Below are 16,735 nucleotides of genomic sequence, written 5' to 3' on the forward strand. Positions count from 1 at the left end.
GGTAGGTTTTACTTTATTTGGTAGAAAAATATATCTCTCTTGGAACAGATCTATTATTACAATTTTTAAATATACTACCATTTTTGATATTAGGATACTCTGGTGAATATGACAGAAGTTTTTTTTATTTTCATCTATAAAATTTTATTGATGGGTCAAGCCTAAAAACCCACTACAACAGGACATATAAAGCCCGACAAAACAAACATACTAAATCTCGAAAAGGACAAAACGAAACAAGCCCAAGGCTCAAGCCCATAAACCGAACTATGCCACTTCTGTACACGCGTCCAGCCAAACTTTTGTCCGCCCACGTGTTGAGGCTCTCGCCTCAAAGAGACACGCGTCAGCTGATCACCACATCGATACCCTAAACGCCAAGGTAGTGATCGTTTGCGTTATAGATAAAAAACAATAACGATAAGTTTGTCGCATGCCAAATTAACAACGATGAAAATAATGAACTTTTGTTTACAAAAAAAAAAAAGTAATGAACGTTTAGTTAGTTATTGTCGGTTCGACGATCGCAAAAATAAACAAATAAATACTTAATATTAAATTACTAAAATAACCGCCGTTTTTTTTATTTGGTATAACCGCCATTCAGATCCATGGCGGTAACTAAAACGAAGTTCGTGGCTGCAACAAATCAAGCACGCAACATTGTAGGCCTTGTATCAGCATGATGTCATATGTTAAGGTGGAAAATGTATTACGTAATGCGTCTCTCTAATTAAGGCCCATTTATATTGCCAAACTAATAGGCCCTTTAAAGAATTACCTCATATTATTCGACGAGTAACCGGGTCGGGTCAAAATAGGAGTCCAGTTTATAAAGACCTCAAAATTCCGTTGAATTTGCGCGGTAACCCGGGAATAAAGGAGTGACATCTCAAAAGAAACAAGGAACCAACACGACGAGGAAAAACTAAAAAGAAAACACACAGAAACAAATAATATTGTAAAGAGAGAGAGAGTTTTTGGATCAAAGGGCGGGCACAGGAGAGGTGCCAACAACTTATCATCATCATCATCATCACTGCTAAAAATGATCATGGCGATTTGTTGATTATCCCTTTCAAAATCTTTCTCTCTTCTTCTTCTTTGTTTTTTTTTTCAGGAAAAGAAACCAAGGGGGGAGAGAGTAGAGGTTCTCCTTCCATTGATGTCCTTTTCGTCTGTAATGTCTCTCTCTCCACCCGATTCAAAGGTCCTCCTGGATTTTTAAACCCTAATTTATTTTTCTATAGTAGGAGAGAAAACAAAACAATAACTGTAGTTTTCTGAGTCTGGTTTCATTTATTCAAATCAATAAATTGACAAAAATAGAGTTTCTGGAGGAGAGATAATTTGTCTTCCTCTTCTTCTTCAAATCAACTTTGAGTGTTCCATTTCTGTAAAATAAACCGGAAGGAGAATGTCAGACTCAGACGGTTCTCCAAGTTCTTCACCACCAGCCGATTCAGCTCCCCCGCCGGATTCTTCATTAGATAATTCTGCTCCTCCACCTACCGACTCTACATCTACTCCTTCTCCACCGGCTGACTTATCAGAGCCACCACCCTCTGACTCAGAACCATCGCCTCCACCTCCCGATTCAATACTTCCTCTACCTTGGATCCTAACTCCATTAACAGACACTCCTCCTCCAGATTCTAATTCTCCACCGGAAGACTCCATCATTCCTCAGCCGCCGCCAACATCAACCAAATCCCCTTCTCCTCCGACAGATTCAGAAACACCACCGGCTCCTCCATACGAATCCGATAACCCACCTCCATCTTCAGACGTTCATTCTCCTCCTTCACCATCATATTCTTCAACGATCCCGGAAACCCCACCGTCACAATCTCCTTCTACCACACCATTAGAACCAACCAATTCACCTCCGGCTCCACCGTCAGACCCAACCAATCCTCTCCTGATCCAACCATCAGCGCCAGCAAATTCCCCACCGGGGGCGAGCACATTTCTTGCACCACCCAAACCTAACGGTGGTTCTGGTGGAGGAGCCGTTGTGTCTCCATCTCTCACAGTCCCTAGCAAAGTAACACCTCCAACAAACGGAAGCAATGGTATTAGCTCTCAAGGGAAGATTATGGTCGGTGTGGCTGTAGCCGGAGGTTTTGCCATCATGGCGCTAGTAGCCGTTTGTTTCTTAGTGAGAAGAAAGAAAAAGAGAAACATTGATAGCTATGATCACCCTCAGTACTTGCCACACCCTAACTTCTCTGTCAAATCAGGTTTTCATAAATTTTTCTTTAATTATCTCTCCGTTTTTGAATGATTAGGAGTTTCCTTACGTCCCTAGGGTTAGGCCCAAACTTTCCATTTTTTGAAATGTTTGTAACTGATGGAACGAGTATTCTATTTCATTCATGTTAAACGGCAAAAAAAGTGATGGAATTAATAGAAGAAGTCATTTCACATTTTTTGACACCGTCTTTCTTTTGATAATATAGATGGATTCTCATACGGACAAGATCCTAGTAAAGTATACTCTGGTCCTGGTGGTGGTTCAATGTACAATTCACAGCAGCAACAATCCTCTATGGGAAACAGTTACGGGAGCCAACCCGGTCACCAAATGCAATCCAATAGCATGCCTGACTCTGCCATCCTCGGAACTAACCAGACTCATTTCAGCTACCAAGAGCTTGCGGAGATAACTCAAGGCTTTGCTAGACACAACATTCTTGGAGAAGGTGGGTTCGGATGCGTATACAAAGGTACCTTACATGATGGTAAAGTTGTCGCGGTTAAGCAGCTTAAAGCTGGGAGCGGACAAGGTGATCGTGAGTTCACGGCAGAGGTTGAGATCATCAGCCGTGTTCATCATCGGCATTTGGTGTCTCTGGTTGGTTACTGTATTTCGGACCAGCATAGATTGCTTATTTATGAGTATGTTGAGAATCAAACGTTGGAGCATCACTTGCATGGTGAGTGGCGTGTATCATTTCTCGTATAGATAGGACTTTTTAGCTTAATGTGTTTGACTGACTTACTTCATGCATTTTACCTTTGTAGGAAAGGGAAGGCCGGTTTTAGAATGGTCTAAGAGAGTCCGAATCGCTATAGGTTCAGCTAAAGGGTTGGCTTACCTGCATGAAGACTGTAAGTAATTCCTCATCCATTTGTTAGCCTTCACATTTTTTCGTGGTGTGTTTTCGTTAAGCATTTCGTAGTTCAAAATATAAGCCAAACCACATCTTTGTTTTCTTTTATAGGTCATCCAAAAATCATTCACAGGGACATCAAGTCAGCAAACATTCTACTGGATGATGAATATGAAGCTCAGGCAATTAAAAAACACCCCTTTTACTTATATCAATCATATGACTCTGTGAAGTTTCAGTTGATGAGACTTTAATCCTGGTTTTCTTTTTTTCTTTTCTGTTGTTTAGGTTGCTGATTTTGGACTTGCTAGACTCAATGATACAACACAAACTCACGTATCAACTCGGGTTATGGGGACCTTTGGGTAAGCATTCATCAGAAACATTAATCCAAAACTGGACCCTTTATTGATCCAGTTCTCGAAGACAACATTTTTTGTTTTGTCATACGGATCAAGACACATGTTTAAATGTTTTCAGGTACCTAGCACCAGAATATGCATCAAGTGGGAAACTGACTGATAGATCCGATGTTTTCTCGTTCGGGGTTGTTCTCTTAGAGCTTGTAACGGGAAGAAAACCAGTTGACCAGAATCAACCTCTAGGAGAAGAGAGTTTGGTCGAATGGGTAACAAAACCAATCTTCAAAACTTATATTCAGTTACAATAAAAGATGGGCTCTTTTTTACTCTACATTATTTACCCATGAACTCACAGGCACGGCCGCTGCTTCTCAGAGCCATTGAGACCGGAGATTACAGCGAGCTCATTGATAGACGGCTCGAAAAACATTATGTGGAGCATGAAGTCGTGAGAATGATTGAGACTGCAGCTGCATGCGTTAGACATTCTGGTCCAAAACGTCCACGCATGGCTCAGGTAAATTTCTTGCTAAAAAGTTTCAAAAAACTGTTATGCTATATACTATTCTTGATTTTAATTTTCTCATGTCTTAAAACTCATATTTTTGGTGAAATAAGGTTGTGAGAGCATTGGACTGCGACGAAGACTCTGGAGATATTAGCAACGGGATCAAAGTTGGGCAAAGCACAACTTATGACTCAGGGCAATACAATCAAGAGATCATGAAGTTCAGGAAAATGGCGTTTGGTATTGATGATAGCACAGAGTCAGGGATGAACAGTGGAGGTTACTCTGGGAAAAGCTCCTCTGATTTCTCAGGGAATGAATCCGAGACTCGACCTTTCAATAACCGACAATTCTGATCATACAAATATACAATAGGTGAAAGTAAATACATACATCTGCCTCTTTTCTTGAAATCTGTAAAGCTATTATTTTCATATATTGAGTTGAGATGCATTTCTTGGTAGGTGCCTTAAGTTTTTGTTCTCTAATAGCTAAATGCCCTCAGAAAAGAAAAATAGAACCAAGAAAAAGTTGTGAAGAGTGAGGATGAATAGTGAAGAACCTCTTTGTATACTGATAAACCTTCCTCCATAAATTTGTTGATTCTTTTACAAAATTATTTTACTTTAGAATATTTTTTATAATAATGGATTTATTTAGTACGTTAGAGTATTTAGTGTATACTTAACACCAATAGACTCAGAATTTTTATAGCTTCACATACCCGTAAAATCAACCAGGCAAGGAAAAGCACAAAAGAAACCAATAATAGAAAGGGCAGCAAATAAGACATAAACATAAAGTGTTTTGTTCTTAGACAACTCAAAATAATTAGTGTCCTGGTCGGAACTCGAAATCTGGACCTCCATGTCTGATTTCACCTTTACCATGAAGACCGTCTTCATTTTCAGGTAACTTGAACCTCACTCCATGTTGAGGTGGACCTCCTCCGCCTCTTTCTCCTCTCTTGTTATCAAATCCGAGTTCCATGTCATCTTCGTAATCTCTTCCATAGGGTTTCTCAATTTCCCTATGATGTTTCATATCCACACCAAACTCCAAATCACCTCTCTCCCTCGGCTCAAACTCTCTTCCATAGGGGTTCTCAATTTCCCTATGATGTTTCATATCCACACCAAATTCCAAATCACCTCTCTCCCTCGGCTCAAACTCCACAGGCCGAATCTCATGGCTCTTCGTAGATGGCCCTTTCTCGCGCCTTGGCTGTTTGCTATGATGTTGCTTGGCCCCACGGCTTATGCGGTTGCATAGCCTCCCAAAGATACAAGCCACAGCCGACAAGACAAGTATCACGGCTACTACTATGAAAACCGTCGCAAAGGAACCGCGTGAGCCATAGGAAGAAGAAGCTGGTGAGGACGAAGAAGATGGATATGAATTTTGTGTAGTGTATGCGTTTGGATACACAACGACAGGCTGTTGCATTTGTTGTGCTCCTTGGTCTCCCATTTTCTCTCTTAGGGTTTGGGTTTATGTTTGGTTCGTAGAAACAAATCAAGAAGATGTTGAAGTTGTCAGTTACTTTGGAGATTAGAGATCAAAGAGGGTTATTGTGAAGGTACATGTGGAACAAGAAATGTGAATATGCTTCATTCCATGTGAGATGAGGGGTAATGAATTAATAGAAGCATTTCGTGGCTTGAATAAAGTTACTAATTAATGTATCATACAAAAGTGACAGGTAATGAAACGAATAAGACTAATGGGTATGAAACCAAAGTTCTAAATTGAGAATATTGATCTTTGTTGTTTTTCTTTCTTTTCTTTTCATAAAGAGAGACAACTAAAGAGATTCTTTTCGATGTGTTAGTGGAAGGAGAGATGTACTTAGGTAAAAAACATGTTTTATTTGTGAGAAGATCAAGTGGGATACACTTCCATCTTTTCCAAGAAACATCAAAAGATTGATGGAGAGGGCTTAAGCAGTCATTGACTCATATATATTACTTCTGTGAATTCACTATTTTACACAGTTTCAAATTTTATTATATGTGCATGTGTATATGTGTAACTGAACTGTAAAAAGGGAAATTTTGACAAAATGCCCTAAAATTAAAGGCTTTCTGTATTCCTCCGAAATAGCTACCGAAATACATTTTTCAACTTAAAATGATGCGTTTTGAATTTACGGTGGACTTTTTGGTTGAGGAATTTTTAAAATATGTTTACAATTGAAGAGTTTATTAAAGGGATTTTTCATTAAAGTCTTAAGAAATTCGAGTCGAATCTTTAAAATCACTTTATTCATCTCAAATAGTTGTATATTTTACCAAAGGCAAAAAAGAATAATGTTATCATTAACAATTCATTTTGAAAATGTATATTCCTTTAGCACCATTTAAGGGAAATTTGCAAAATAAAAGCCCAAACATAGTCTATAGACTATAGGCTAATCGTAAATACATCTAAAAGGCTTTTAAAATATAATAAAATTGGTTTATAGGCCCATTAGATGGGATAAAGATGATAAGGGATTACGCTGGCCGTGGAGGTTGAGAAAGAGTTGTCAAGGAACTTCCTTTTCTTGTCAGGAACTATCCCAATACGTCTACATGTCCGCGAAGTCCCAAACAAACTTTATGTAAGAAACGTCTCTCTCTATATATCTCATGAGAATCAATGTTTTTGTTCAAGTCATGGAAAATCTAATTAGGGTTTCTCCTGCTTATTGTCGGCAGGCATATTACTGGAAGGATAGAAATGCGATGGAGTTCTTGGACACGTTGAAGGGTAGCTATAGTGTGGAGCCAGTGTATGTTGATGCAGAACGCTTGTGCAAGAACATGACGCCGAGAGAAGAATACAGAAAATATAGTGGTGGAAAAGGATATTGCGTCCAAGGCTGTCTTCGTACTTTCGCCGGTTCACTGTCCAGACCACTAAGAAAATGGCTGAAGATCTTCAAATGCAGGCTGGCGATATCCGAGGGTTTTGAAATGCCCCAGTACTGTTTTGGTTATCTCATCTAATTCAATAGTGAATTCACTTCAATAAATTCTCTAGATTCCTTATGATCAAATACGATATATAATTTTTATAAGAGCTTCAAGCCTTCAAGCAACAGACGTGACAAACACTAGCATAAATTATTAAACAGTAACAATAAACAATATATGTATATTATAAATTTGTAACTTGAGTTTGTATAATATTTTTTTATGTTTTTTTATTTGGAGACTCTTGCTTGTGTATTATATTTTTCCATTTCTTAGTCCGTGTCATTCATCATGAAACGCTTTGTGTAGTCTGAAATAATATCTCTCGCTTGAACGTCGAGAAATAATTCACAAGAATTGAGCCGCCCACTTTCTTATCTTTTGTTCTTAGCCGTAATAAACGTAAGGTATACTTAAAAGAAACATTATTTCATTTCTAACAGAGGAAAGGAAGTCAAGTAATAAAGCTCATATTGTATATTTCGTCTGAAACCATGTTGAAAATACAAGCTTTGTCGTCCCAAAATTCTGTTAAGAGACATTGGTTAATAACTCGACAGAAAAGATCCCCAGATGTCTATTAAGAGAAACGAACACTGGTTTTGTATTTTGTGACAACTTTTATCTTTCTATGAATATGGAAACCGAATATGAATAATACAGTATATGTTTATAACTAAGTTAAAAGTAAAGATAAATGTAGAAATATATCATGCGAGTTTCTCCTTGAGTTTTTTTACCGAGAAAATATTAAATCCGAGTCTATTAAAAATACATATCTAATTCCTGAGTGGGAGGTGTAACCCACAGATGAATTCTCTCCCAGGTATTCAAATAGACCGTAAACATGGGCTTATTCATATCCACGTGGTCACATATAGAACTAATAATTCCGTACTAGAAAGGAGTCCCTGACCTGGACCAATAGGGCAACTCTTCCTCTAGTAGAAACCACTAGACCACCATGATGTGTTTCTCGCTAGAGTTATTCAATTATCTTTGGTGCAATCGTTTGACATGAATTCTCGCTAGGGTGGACAACGTCCCAGAACACATATAACAAGATGCATCCGGGCAAAAGAACAGGATACGTCGTCAGCATTTAATATCCATCAGCCACATCAATTATAAACAGTAAAAATTCCAAATTAAACTCATCAATTACTTCATTAAACTCATATTGTTGGGATATAATAAAAAGATTGAATTATTCATAATCTTTGGTAAGCATAAATTACAAAAACAAAGAGAAATAAAACAAATAGGTCTTCTTGAAAAAATGACAGCGAGCTCGAGGCGAAACTTGAATCCATCGATATGGCCTTCACAACAAAATTAGATAGCTAAAAAATAGTCACTTTAGGTTGTGACGTTGAGATTCAACCGTCACCTACGAGAAATCCTAAGAAATTTTGATTGCATTTTCTGATCCGTAGAGACCGTTATACAAGATAGTAAACTTGAGTTGAAATTTTTTCTTAGTAACGAGTCCGAGACATCTCCCGATAGATGAACCCACTGAATCTTTGTCACTCTAGGCTCTAGCCAAATGGACACAATTCTTTAGACCAAAAGCCAATAACATATTATTCTTGGAAACATAACTATAAAGATGTAAGGTACATATTTGTTTTTTTCATTGAGTAATGCCGTTACCTGAAGCCTGAGGATTTTTGATGAGATCAAGACTAGATTATACATGTATACGTAGACAAATTTGGCACCAGGAAATGTTGTCTAGAGATTGTTAAGTCTCGCTGTTAACTTTGTGTTAAATGTAGGGGTGGGCACTTCGGTTATTTTATCGGTTCGGTTCGAGTTCGGTTCGGTTTGGTTAGTTCGGTTCTAGAATTTTTCCAGCTGAAGTAAACCATAGTTAGTTTGGTTTGGATCGATTTCGGTTCAGTTATGTTCGGTTCGGTTTATATTCGGTTCTGTTTGTATTCGATTCAGTTTGTATTTCGGTTCGATTCGGTTTAATCAGATTTCTCTTAGTTTATTTATTGTACAAGAAATCATGTTTTAATACATAAATGTATGGTTGTCATGAAATAATCGCGTTGGTCATAATATAAAATTAAGTATGTAAATTAAATTCAATATAAAACCAAATAAAAATCTTTTTAAAAGTTACAAATATAGTTTATAACTTTATAACAATTAACATAGAAATTATGTGGGCTTAATGACAAATATTACAAAAGTTAGACGAAGTGTCATGGAAATCAAATTATATTAGGATTTCTTTCGTGCAAAAAGAAATTAATTGGACTAAGTCTTAGGATTTTAATATCTTGATATCACTAATATTTTTAATTTAAATAACTATAAAAACATTTCGGTTTATCGGTTCGGTTCTGTTTTAACCGAACTGAACTGAACCATTCGGGTTGGGAAAATCTTCAACCGAATGATTTGAAATGGACTTTGGTTTGGTTCAAATCGGTTTCGGTTCAGTCGGTTCGGTTCGATCGGTTCGGTTCGAATTTTTTGCCCACTCCTAGTTAAATGTATCAGCCCTTTGATTTGCAGAGTCTGAACATACTTTCCATAAATTTACGGGCACGTCTCTTGCTCCTGCCAAGCAACCTAGTGGTAATGTTCAATATCCTTGGAGCTCTCGCTTGTACGTCAAGAAAGAAGTCACGAGACTTTAGCTGCCTTGATATGTTTCATTTTCACTCGACGGTACGTTAACGTAAGGTTCACTTCACCTTCTCTATTCTTTCAGTTTTATAAATGTGTTTGTCTATATCTTATTTTATATTGTTTTCTAAGGTCCTGAAACCATATAGTATATACAATACATGATTTGTCCCGTTGACCTTTTCCCCCTGTAAGTCAATTATCTCTTTGTCCCGGTATCTATCTCTCAGACACTCATTCGATCGTCATATCTCTTTGGGGCTCAAATTTTCAGAGTGTAAATGGGTATATTTCCTTGGTTTGGTGGCTGGATCAGTCAGAACACACAACAGCCTAAAAAATCTGAAAATGTTAAATCCAAGCCAGTGAAAGAGACAAAAACTCACAATGAGAGAGATGAGATGGAGCAATTAAAACTATGGAGAGATGCAAATAAGAAGAAACAATATCAAGAACCTCCTCCTACTGTGAAGGTAAGATCAAATCAGCTAAAAGAAATACAAAACATTTGCCTCTCTCTCTCTCTCTATATATATATATATATATATATGAAATAATGATCCATAATTTTCATTTATAATATTTGAAGGTGCGCATAGACCATAAATTTGATGGCCTTTCCCGTATGGAAATGGAATTTATATTAGGATTGCCACCTCAAACAGCTTACGACGTTTTAACTAATCAAGACAATGAATCATACTCCAGAGAAAAGAACGACCGTCCACTTCTGGTTTGTTTTCTTAACTTATCATTGTATAATTCAAATGGGTATAGTTAGAGCTTTTTTTATTGAAATATATGAAAATATTTTAGAGACTGAGTTTTTTTTTCCTTGTGAAGAAAGCCGTATCAAGAGTAGTTACATCAGAGAAGGATGAAGGAGAAGGGCATAGGCCGATCGTGAAGGTTGAGAAAGAGTTGTCATGGAAATTCCTTTTCCTGTCAGGAACTCTCCCAATACGTCTAATTGTCCTCGAAGAACCAAACAAACTTTATGTAAGAAACGTCTCTCTCTATATCTGACGAGAATCAATGTTTTTGTTCAAGTCTTGCAAAAAATTATTTAGGGTTTCTCCTGCTTATTGTCGGCAGGTAGACTACTTGAAAGATGGAAAAGGAATAAGGACCATGGAAACGTTCGAGGGTAGGTATACAGTGGAGCCAATATATGTTGATGCAGAACGCTTGTGCAAGCACATGAAGCCAAAGAGTCCAGAAGAATACAGAAAATGTAGTGGTGGAAAAGGATTGATTGCGTCCAAGGTTAAAGTGGACCAGACTTTTAGGCCTGCTTCTCCTTGGGATCTGCCACTGCTGTCTTCGTACATGCGCCTGTTCACTATCGAGACCACTAAGAAAGTGGCTGAAGATCTTCAAATTCGGGCTTCCAACATTCGAGGTATTCGAAATGCACCAAAATCGCATTATTATAAAATTCGAATAGCATCATATTTAAAGTTAAAATTTCGCTATTTTCACCAAACAATGTAATGAATGTTTACTTTGTCGTCTCTCATATATACTTTTCTGGCTATCTTCTTTTTTTTTTTTGAAACACATTCATTGCAATTAATAACTTAGACTAGGCCTGAGAGTTCGGTACCCATTCGGATATGAGTCGGGTACACTCTTTCCGTTATCTTCCTCGGAAAATCTTTCTTTTGACATTATTCTTTTTAGAAGAGGACGATGTTGTTGATGTATGTAGTTTCCTGGAATACTCGATGTTGTTGGTGTTGTTGATAACGGATTACCGTTTGAAAAACCAAAACTCTCAAAACATATCCAAATTGAAAACTTTCTTTGCTAGAATGACTAGATAGAGATGACCATTTTAGAACTTTGGTTCCATGCGAAAGGTTTGAAGCTTTAAGATACCATCGTTGCAGGTATTCCGGAGCTGAAAGTCGGAGATTAGTTGCTACCGGAGGTCCCTTCGACCCGAGTCGGGGAAGAACCCGGAGGATTTTGGAACAGGGTCTTCGAATATCTGCTGTGTAAACTTAAAAAAGGAAGGATATTTATATACTTTTCTGGCTATCATATGAGTTTTTTACTTTGTGAACAAGTAAGCATGTTTACTTTGTCGTCTCACATAAAATACTTTTTTGGCTATCATATGGCTTGTTTCTAACCACAAGATGGCATGTCTAAATATATGCGTCTTCGTAAAATATGCATTCATGTCAAGATTAATTTAAAGATGGTTGTTCACCAGGCAAGTAGTCTCGCATAATATCTGAGTAGAATATCCGACTTCTTTTCTTGTAGTTTTCATGAATTTTAACTCAAAATCGATTAATAATGAATGTTGTATATTATTTATGCAAAAATCGAATAAAAAATCATGAAGATGGCACATAATCACATTTTAAACTCAAAAGTTTTTTCACTAACACTTTTAAAAATAAAAATAATTTTTGTATCACAAAAAATCATAAAAGTAAAAATTTATCTTTTGAATAGGTAAAAAGATGATGTGTCAGTTTATTTTTCTAAAATAGTTATTTAATTAATTAAATAAACAAAAAAATAAGTAAAAATTGGGAAAATTAAATAAAATCAGAAAATTAAATAAATATTCAGAAAATTAAACAAAATATTAAATAAAGTTCATAAAAATTAACAAAAACGTAGAAATTCAAAAACTCAAATAGCTTTTTTTTTTAAATTAAAAACTGACATATCATCGTTGACAATAATAATTTCAAACATATCATTGCTTACGATGATGGTTTCTCACTTAAAAATGAAAATTATGACATATCTCCGACGATAGTTTCTGGCGATATCATTGTAAGTGACGGTGGATATATCAGTAACAACATTTTGACCACCGACATTGTCAACGATGATATGCATAATGCATGTGTTACACTAATTTTTAAACGATGAAATGCCACTTTTATGGTTGCCAAAAGCATTGTTATTTGTCAAAATATCTTTATTGACATGTCTACTATTTTTAAACGATAGTAGTCGAAAACTTCATTATTAATTCCGGAAACTATCATTGAAGATATGCCAAAAAACATCATCGTCATTAGTGATATATTTGATTTTTTTATCAACGAGAATATGACATTTAAAAATTCTTCTAATTAAAAAATTCTATTTTTAATTTTTTAATTTTCAATTTTTTTGAAAATTATGAATTTTTATTTAGTTTTTTCTATATTTTAATTTACTCTTTTTTATTGAATTTAGTTATTTTTATTTAATTTTCTAGATATTTATTTAATTTCTAAATTTTATTTAATTTTCTATAATTTTATTTATTTATTGAATTTTTCATTTAATTTTATGAATTTTTATTTAATGTTCTAATTTTTATTTTATTTTTTAAACTTAATTTAATTTTTAATTTATTTTATTAAATAATTAATTTTTAGAAAAAAACTAACACATCATGTTTTAGAGAGCATTACACTAAAGGGTTAATTTATGTTGGGTCTATAACATTTTTAGGTACTTTCTGCTGGAGGTAGGGATGGCAATTGGGACCTTAGCCCGCGGGCTAAGCCCGTAAAGTCCCACTGCGGGGCGGGTTTGGGCTTAGATATCTTAGGCCCGAGATATTGCGGGTCTTGCGGGTTGGTCAATTTCGGGTATGGGCCAATGCGGGGCGGGTCGACGCGGGTTTGCGGGGCATTCGAGACCCGCGTGTCTTCTTCACCAGAGACGTTTGGTGTTCTTCTAACCGACGAAAAAGGTGAGAAATGGCGACTGTGGAGGCAATTATGAACCTTCTCTTCCACTCGTCGACTAAGGTCACCACTGAGCCTTATCTTCATCACCTCTTCCTCGATCTACCACCATCTACCATCTATACATGTATATGATTTCTTCCTCTCAGTAGACACGAGTTAAAGTTAAATCTTTGCATGTTATTTATATCACTCGCCATTCTATACTGTAATTAGATTACAAATTTACAATCTGCTACTAAGTTACAGTATTGAGTTCAAGAGTTTGTTTGCTTTGTTTGACTTGACTACTTGACTTGAAACATGATGGTTGTAGACTTTAGTGACAAGAAGTTATCAGTTTTAAAGTTTTACGGTTAATTGTTTTAAAGTTTTACTGTTAATTGTCATTTGTCTTATAAGTTGCTTGATGATGATGGTTATAAAAAACTCGTAACTTGTGAGAGGTATGCACCCATTGTATACCACTTGTTTGGTTTCATTAAAAAGCTTGACAACCAACCTTCTTATCTTTTTTTTTTTAATGTCACTAGATGTGCTGAGAAGCTTTACTACAAAATTAGACACACATGAACCACCACCACACGAGTCAAGCAACAACAAAGAAATGAGGACAGCATTTTCACTACCCGCGGGCCGGACCGCAAAGTCCTATATAGCAAGCGGGGCGGGTTTGGGTAGAGGTTTGGGAACCGCGGGTTACGGCGGGCTGACCCGCAAAGATCCGCCAGAGATAGAGACCGCAGCGGGGCGGGCCACGGCGGGGCGGGTTGTCCCAATTTCCATTCCTAGCTGGAGGAATACTTTAAGTCTACCTTTTGAATTTTCTGATCCGAAAATGCCCCTGTTAAGAATAAAAATAAAAAGGAGATACAGAAGAAAGAGCGAGTATTAAATCTGGTGGTTTCACAGTTTCTTCCTCCGTTTTTAATTCTTCTTCCCACTTCTTTCTTCTTTTCTAAATTCAGAACCGTTTCATAAAGATTTATATTTACTTCAAATCCAGACTTAAATTCTCGTTCCCTTCACCCGATTTCCCTCCCCCCCCCCCCCCCCCCCCCAAATCTTCAAAGTTTGCATTCTTTAGATTTTTCTACATTTACTTCATCTGACTTAGCAAAAATCTCTGTTGTTACTGATCTTGAGCATCATCATCGGACCATAGACAACATCATGGAATGCCTTGTGTAGTCTGAAATAATATCTCACGTTTGAACGTCAAGAACGAAGTCACGAGGATTGAGCTGCCCACTTTTTCTTAGCCGTATGTAAACGCAAGGTGCACTTCAAACAGAACCATTATCTCACGTCTATATTTAACCGACTTTGTACTTCATATTGATTTAATTCCTCTTGTTTGATTGATGAAAATGAAGCTTATCTTTTTAGAGTACAAGCTTTGTCTCCAGACACGACATTGGTTAATTACTCGATAGAAAAGATCCCCAAATGTCTGTTAAGAGAAGCGAACACTGGTTTTGTATCTTGTGACTTTTTTATTAGTCTATGAATATGGAATTCAGAACATGAATAATAACTATAACAAAGTTAAAAATAAATATAAATGTAGAAATCGATCATGCCAGTTTCTCCTTGAGTTCTTCAATTATCTTTGGTGAAATCGTTTGGTATGACTTCTCGCTAGGATGTCCAATGTCCCAAAACACGTAACGAGATGCATCCGGGCAAGGAACAGGAGAAATCGTCGGCATATAACATCCATCAGCCGCATCAATAAACCCTAGAAATTTCCAAATAAAATAAAATAACAGATCATTCTTTAGACCAAAAACAAAGAACATATCATTTTTGAAAACATTGCTATAATCGACACAAGGTACAAAATATTGGGATTTTTCATTAAGTAAAGCTGTTACCTGAAGCCTGAGGATTGTTGATGAGATCAAGAAGAGAATTATACATGTCTACGTAGACAAACTTGGCACCAGGAAGTGTTGTCCCGAGATTGTTAAGTTTAGCTGCTAACTTTTTGTTGAACGTATCAGCCCATTGATTTGCAGGATATGCACATACTTTCAAAAAATTTCCAGCCGCGTCTCTTGCTCCTGGCAAGCAACCTAATGGTAGTGTTCCAAGAACCGCAAACTTTCTCGCTCCAGTATCATATAGACTCTTCAAATAACAAAATATAAAATATTAGTAAGTAATTAGCTTGGCCACAGAAAATAAAGTAAAATTGACACAATGATATGTACCTTTAAAAGATTATCAGTCCAAGTGACCATGAGATCAGTGTAATCTGAAATAGTGGATTGTGCCCGCCCAGTCGCAAAGGTGATGGCAAGATCGTTATTACCAGCTGAGATTAAATAAACGGCGTTTGATATAAGTGCGTTTGTTTGTTCTCCTACAACGCCGTTTAGTTTAGTGACATACTCTTTGAAATCTTTCACCTGATCTGTCACCCATATAACTCCCTATGGACATATAAATTCCACAAGACATAACACATTAATAAATAGATGATAAATTAAAACTCCAAACAAAAATGTCCGTTTACTTGTGAACTGGCAGTGCGTTCATCGAGACCTGAACCACCGGATGCAAAACAAACACCGGTCGGGAGATCATTGTTGGAAAGGTTTGGATCACGGTAAGCTGGTAAGAAAGTTTTTAAGCTCAAACCTTCGGCTACACAATAAAAAAGACTAATGTTGGTAATATATTTTTTTGATAAATAGTAAGATAATGAGTATTATTGAGTGTCCTATATTATTGAAAGTAACCTTGTAGTTGTACCTAGCTAATTGTAAAGAATATTAAAAATGTTAACGTTAAGGTATATACCAATAAGATCTGAGAAAACTCGTCCATTTCCAAATCTTCCAGTGGCTTTTCCACCAGCAAAGTCTCTACCATACGGAGAGAAATTGCATTTGGTAAGAGTCCTGAGATTGTTGTTGTTTCCGGTATCGAGCATGGAATCTCCAAAAGCGAAGAGTGCAGAAACTCTTGCATTTCCTGAAAGTTCTTGAGCATGACCAACAGAAAACAAGCAGACAAAAGACAATGCTAATGCTAATAACATTGTAGAAAGTAAAGAGAAATTCATATTTTCGGTATCTATTTTTTATGAATATTTGGATAAACTGAAAAGGAGGAATATTCGGCGTCAAAAGAAGACTGGTATTTATACATATACGTAGAGTTAAAGAAGATTGTAGTTTCCAAATTTCGCTGATTTTGATTTTAGTAAATTATGGGAAACAATTCAAATTAACACGATGAAATTTGTTAGGATATTTAGTATTTACTATGATATTAAATACACATGAGAAATGAATATTTGTGAAAATATTTATTTAAGCAATAGATCAAGGATGTTTTATCTAGTCTTCTTTTTCTTACCATTAACTATCCAAGTTCTTATATCAAATTCAAATACTTGATTATCGTCTTTGTAGATATCCTCGTC

At 36.3% G+C, this 16,735-nt stretch overlaps 4 protein-coding genes and 1 long non-coding RNA gene across 7 annotated transcripts; 2 read left to right on the forward strand and 3 right to left on the reverse strand.

Annotated features, from left to right (window-relative positions):
* The first annotated feature begins 381 nt into the window (after positions 1-381).
* On the forward strand, positions 382-4,763 carry LOC103840747 (proline-rich receptor-like protein kinase PERK12). The gene is made up of 8 exons (XM_009117265.3): positions 382-2,243; positions 2,463-2,939; positions 3,028-3,114; positions 3,228-3,298; positions 3,405-3,481; positions 3,597-3,744; positions 3,834-3,995; positions 4,097-4,763. Exons 1-8 carry the CDS (start codon positions 1,418-1,420, stop codon positions 4,340-4,342), a joined length of 2,094 nt encoding a protein of 697 aa, XP_009115513.2. The 5' UTR covers positions 382-1,417; the 3' UTR covers positions 4,343-4,763.
* Positions 4,732-6,586, reverse strand: LOC103840748. The gene has a single exon (XM_009117267.3). It carries the CDS (start codon positions 5,454-5,456, stop codon positions 4,818-4,820), a length of 639 nt encoding a protein of 212 aa, XP_009115515.2. The 5' UTR covers positions 5,457-6,586; the 3' UTR covers positions 4,732-4,817.
* An 807-nt stretch (positions 6,587-7,393) lies between these two features.
* On the reverse strand, positions 7,394-9,340 carry LOC117127879. The gene is made up of 2 exons (XR_004450829.1): positions 8,600-9,340; positions 7,394-8,484 (listed from the first exon to the last, which is right to left on the reverse strand). It is a non-coding gene; the product is annotated as an uncharacterized LOC117127879 (long non-coding RNA).
* Positions 9,341-9,636: 296 nt separating this feature from the next.
* On the forward strand, positions 9,637-11,814 carry LOC103840750. Of its 3 annotated transcripts, none has more exons than XM_009117270.3 (5): positions 9,637-10,062; positions 10,179-10,322; positions 10,433-10,588; positions 10,685-10,991; positions 11,482-11,814. In XM_009117270.3, exons 1-5 carry the CDS (start codon positions 9,871-9,873, stop codon positions 11,508-11,510), a joined length of 828 nt encoding a protein of 275 aa, XP_009115518.1. In that variant the 5' UTR covers positions 9,637-9,870; the 3' UTR covers positions 11,511-11,814. The 3 variants fall into 3 exon arrangements, with proteins under 3 accessions (XP_009115518.1, XP_009115516.1, XP_009115517.1); XM_009117269.3 differs by lacking the exon at positions 11,482-11,814 and having other exon boundaries at positions 9,704-9,779; positions 9,864-10,062; positions 10,685-11,149; XM_009117268.3 differs by lacking the exon at positions 11,482-11,814 and having other exon boundaries at positions 10,685-11,149.
* A 2,548-nt stretch (positions 11,815-14,362) lies between these two features.
* LOC103840751 (GDSL esterase/lipase At1g23500) lies at positions 14,363-16,707 on the reverse strand. The gene is made up of 5 exons (XM_033278730.1): positions 16,108-16,707; positions 15,821-15,951; positions 15,516-15,737; positions 15,177-15,432; positions 14,363-15,040 (listed from the first exon to the last, which is right to left on the reverse strand). The coding sequence occupies exons 1-5, from the start codon at positions 16,370-16,372 to the stop codon at positions 14,877-14,879; spliced, it is 1,038 nt and encodes a 345-aa protein (XP_033134621.1). The 5' UTR covers positions 16,373-16,707; the 3' UTR covers positions 14,363-14,876.
* Between the last annotated feature and the right edge of the window lie 28 nt (positions 16,708-16,735).

This window comes from Brassica rapa, chromosome A09 (genome assembly GCF_000309985.2).
Source record: "Brassica rapa cultivar Chiifu-401-42 chromosome A09, CAAS_Brap_v3.01, whole genome shotgun sequence".
Lineage (NCBI taxonomy): Eukaryota > Viridiplantae > Streptophyta > Magnoliopsida > Brassicales > Brassicaceae > Brassica > Brassica rapa.

Excerpts from the sequence above, each read along its gene's own strand:
- LOC103840747 (XM_009117265.3), top strand. The coding sequence starts at position 1,418 with ATGTCAGACTCAGACGGTTCTCCAAGTTCTTCACCACCAGCCGATTCA. Across the intron at positions 2,940-3,027 it reads GTTGGAGCATCACTTGCATG|GAAAGGGAAGGCCGGTTTTA; the intron begins GTGAGTGGCGTG and ends TTACCTTTGTAG. Across the intron at positions 3,115-3,227 it reads GGCTTACCTGCATGAAGACT|GTCATCCAAAAATCATTCAC; the intron begins GTAAGTAATTCC and ends TTTCTTTTATAG.
- LOC103840748 (XM_009117267.3), bottom strand. The coding sequence starts at position 5,456 with ATGGGAGACCAAGGAGCACAACAAATGCAACAGCCTGTCGTTGTGTAT.
- LOC103840750 (XM_009117268.3), top strand. The coding sequence starts at position 9,871 with ATGGGTATATTTCCTTGGTTTGGTGGCTGGATCAGTCAGAACACACAA. Across the intron at positions 10,323-10,432 it reads AGAACGACCGTCCACTTCTG|AAAGCCGTATCAAGAGTAGT; the intron begins GTTTGTTTTCTT and ends TTCCTTGTGAAG. Across the intron at positions 10,589-10,684 it reads AAGAACCAAACAAACTTTAT|GTAGACTACTTGAAAGATGG; the intron begins GTAAGAAACGTC and ends TATTGTCGGCAG.
- LOC103840751 (XM_033278730.1), bottom strand. The coding sequence starts at position 16,372 with ATGAATTTCTCTTTACTTTCTACAATGTTATTAGCATTAGCATTGTCT. Across the intron at positions 15,952-16,107 it reads AGTTTTCTCAGATCTTATTG|CCGAAGGTTTGAGCTTAAAA; the intron begins GTATATACCTTA and ends TTTATTGTGTAG. Across the intron at positions 15,041-15,176 it reads CAACAATCCTCAGGCTTCAG|GGTTTATTGATGCGGCTGAT; the intron begins GTAACAGCTTTA and ends GGAAATTTCTAG.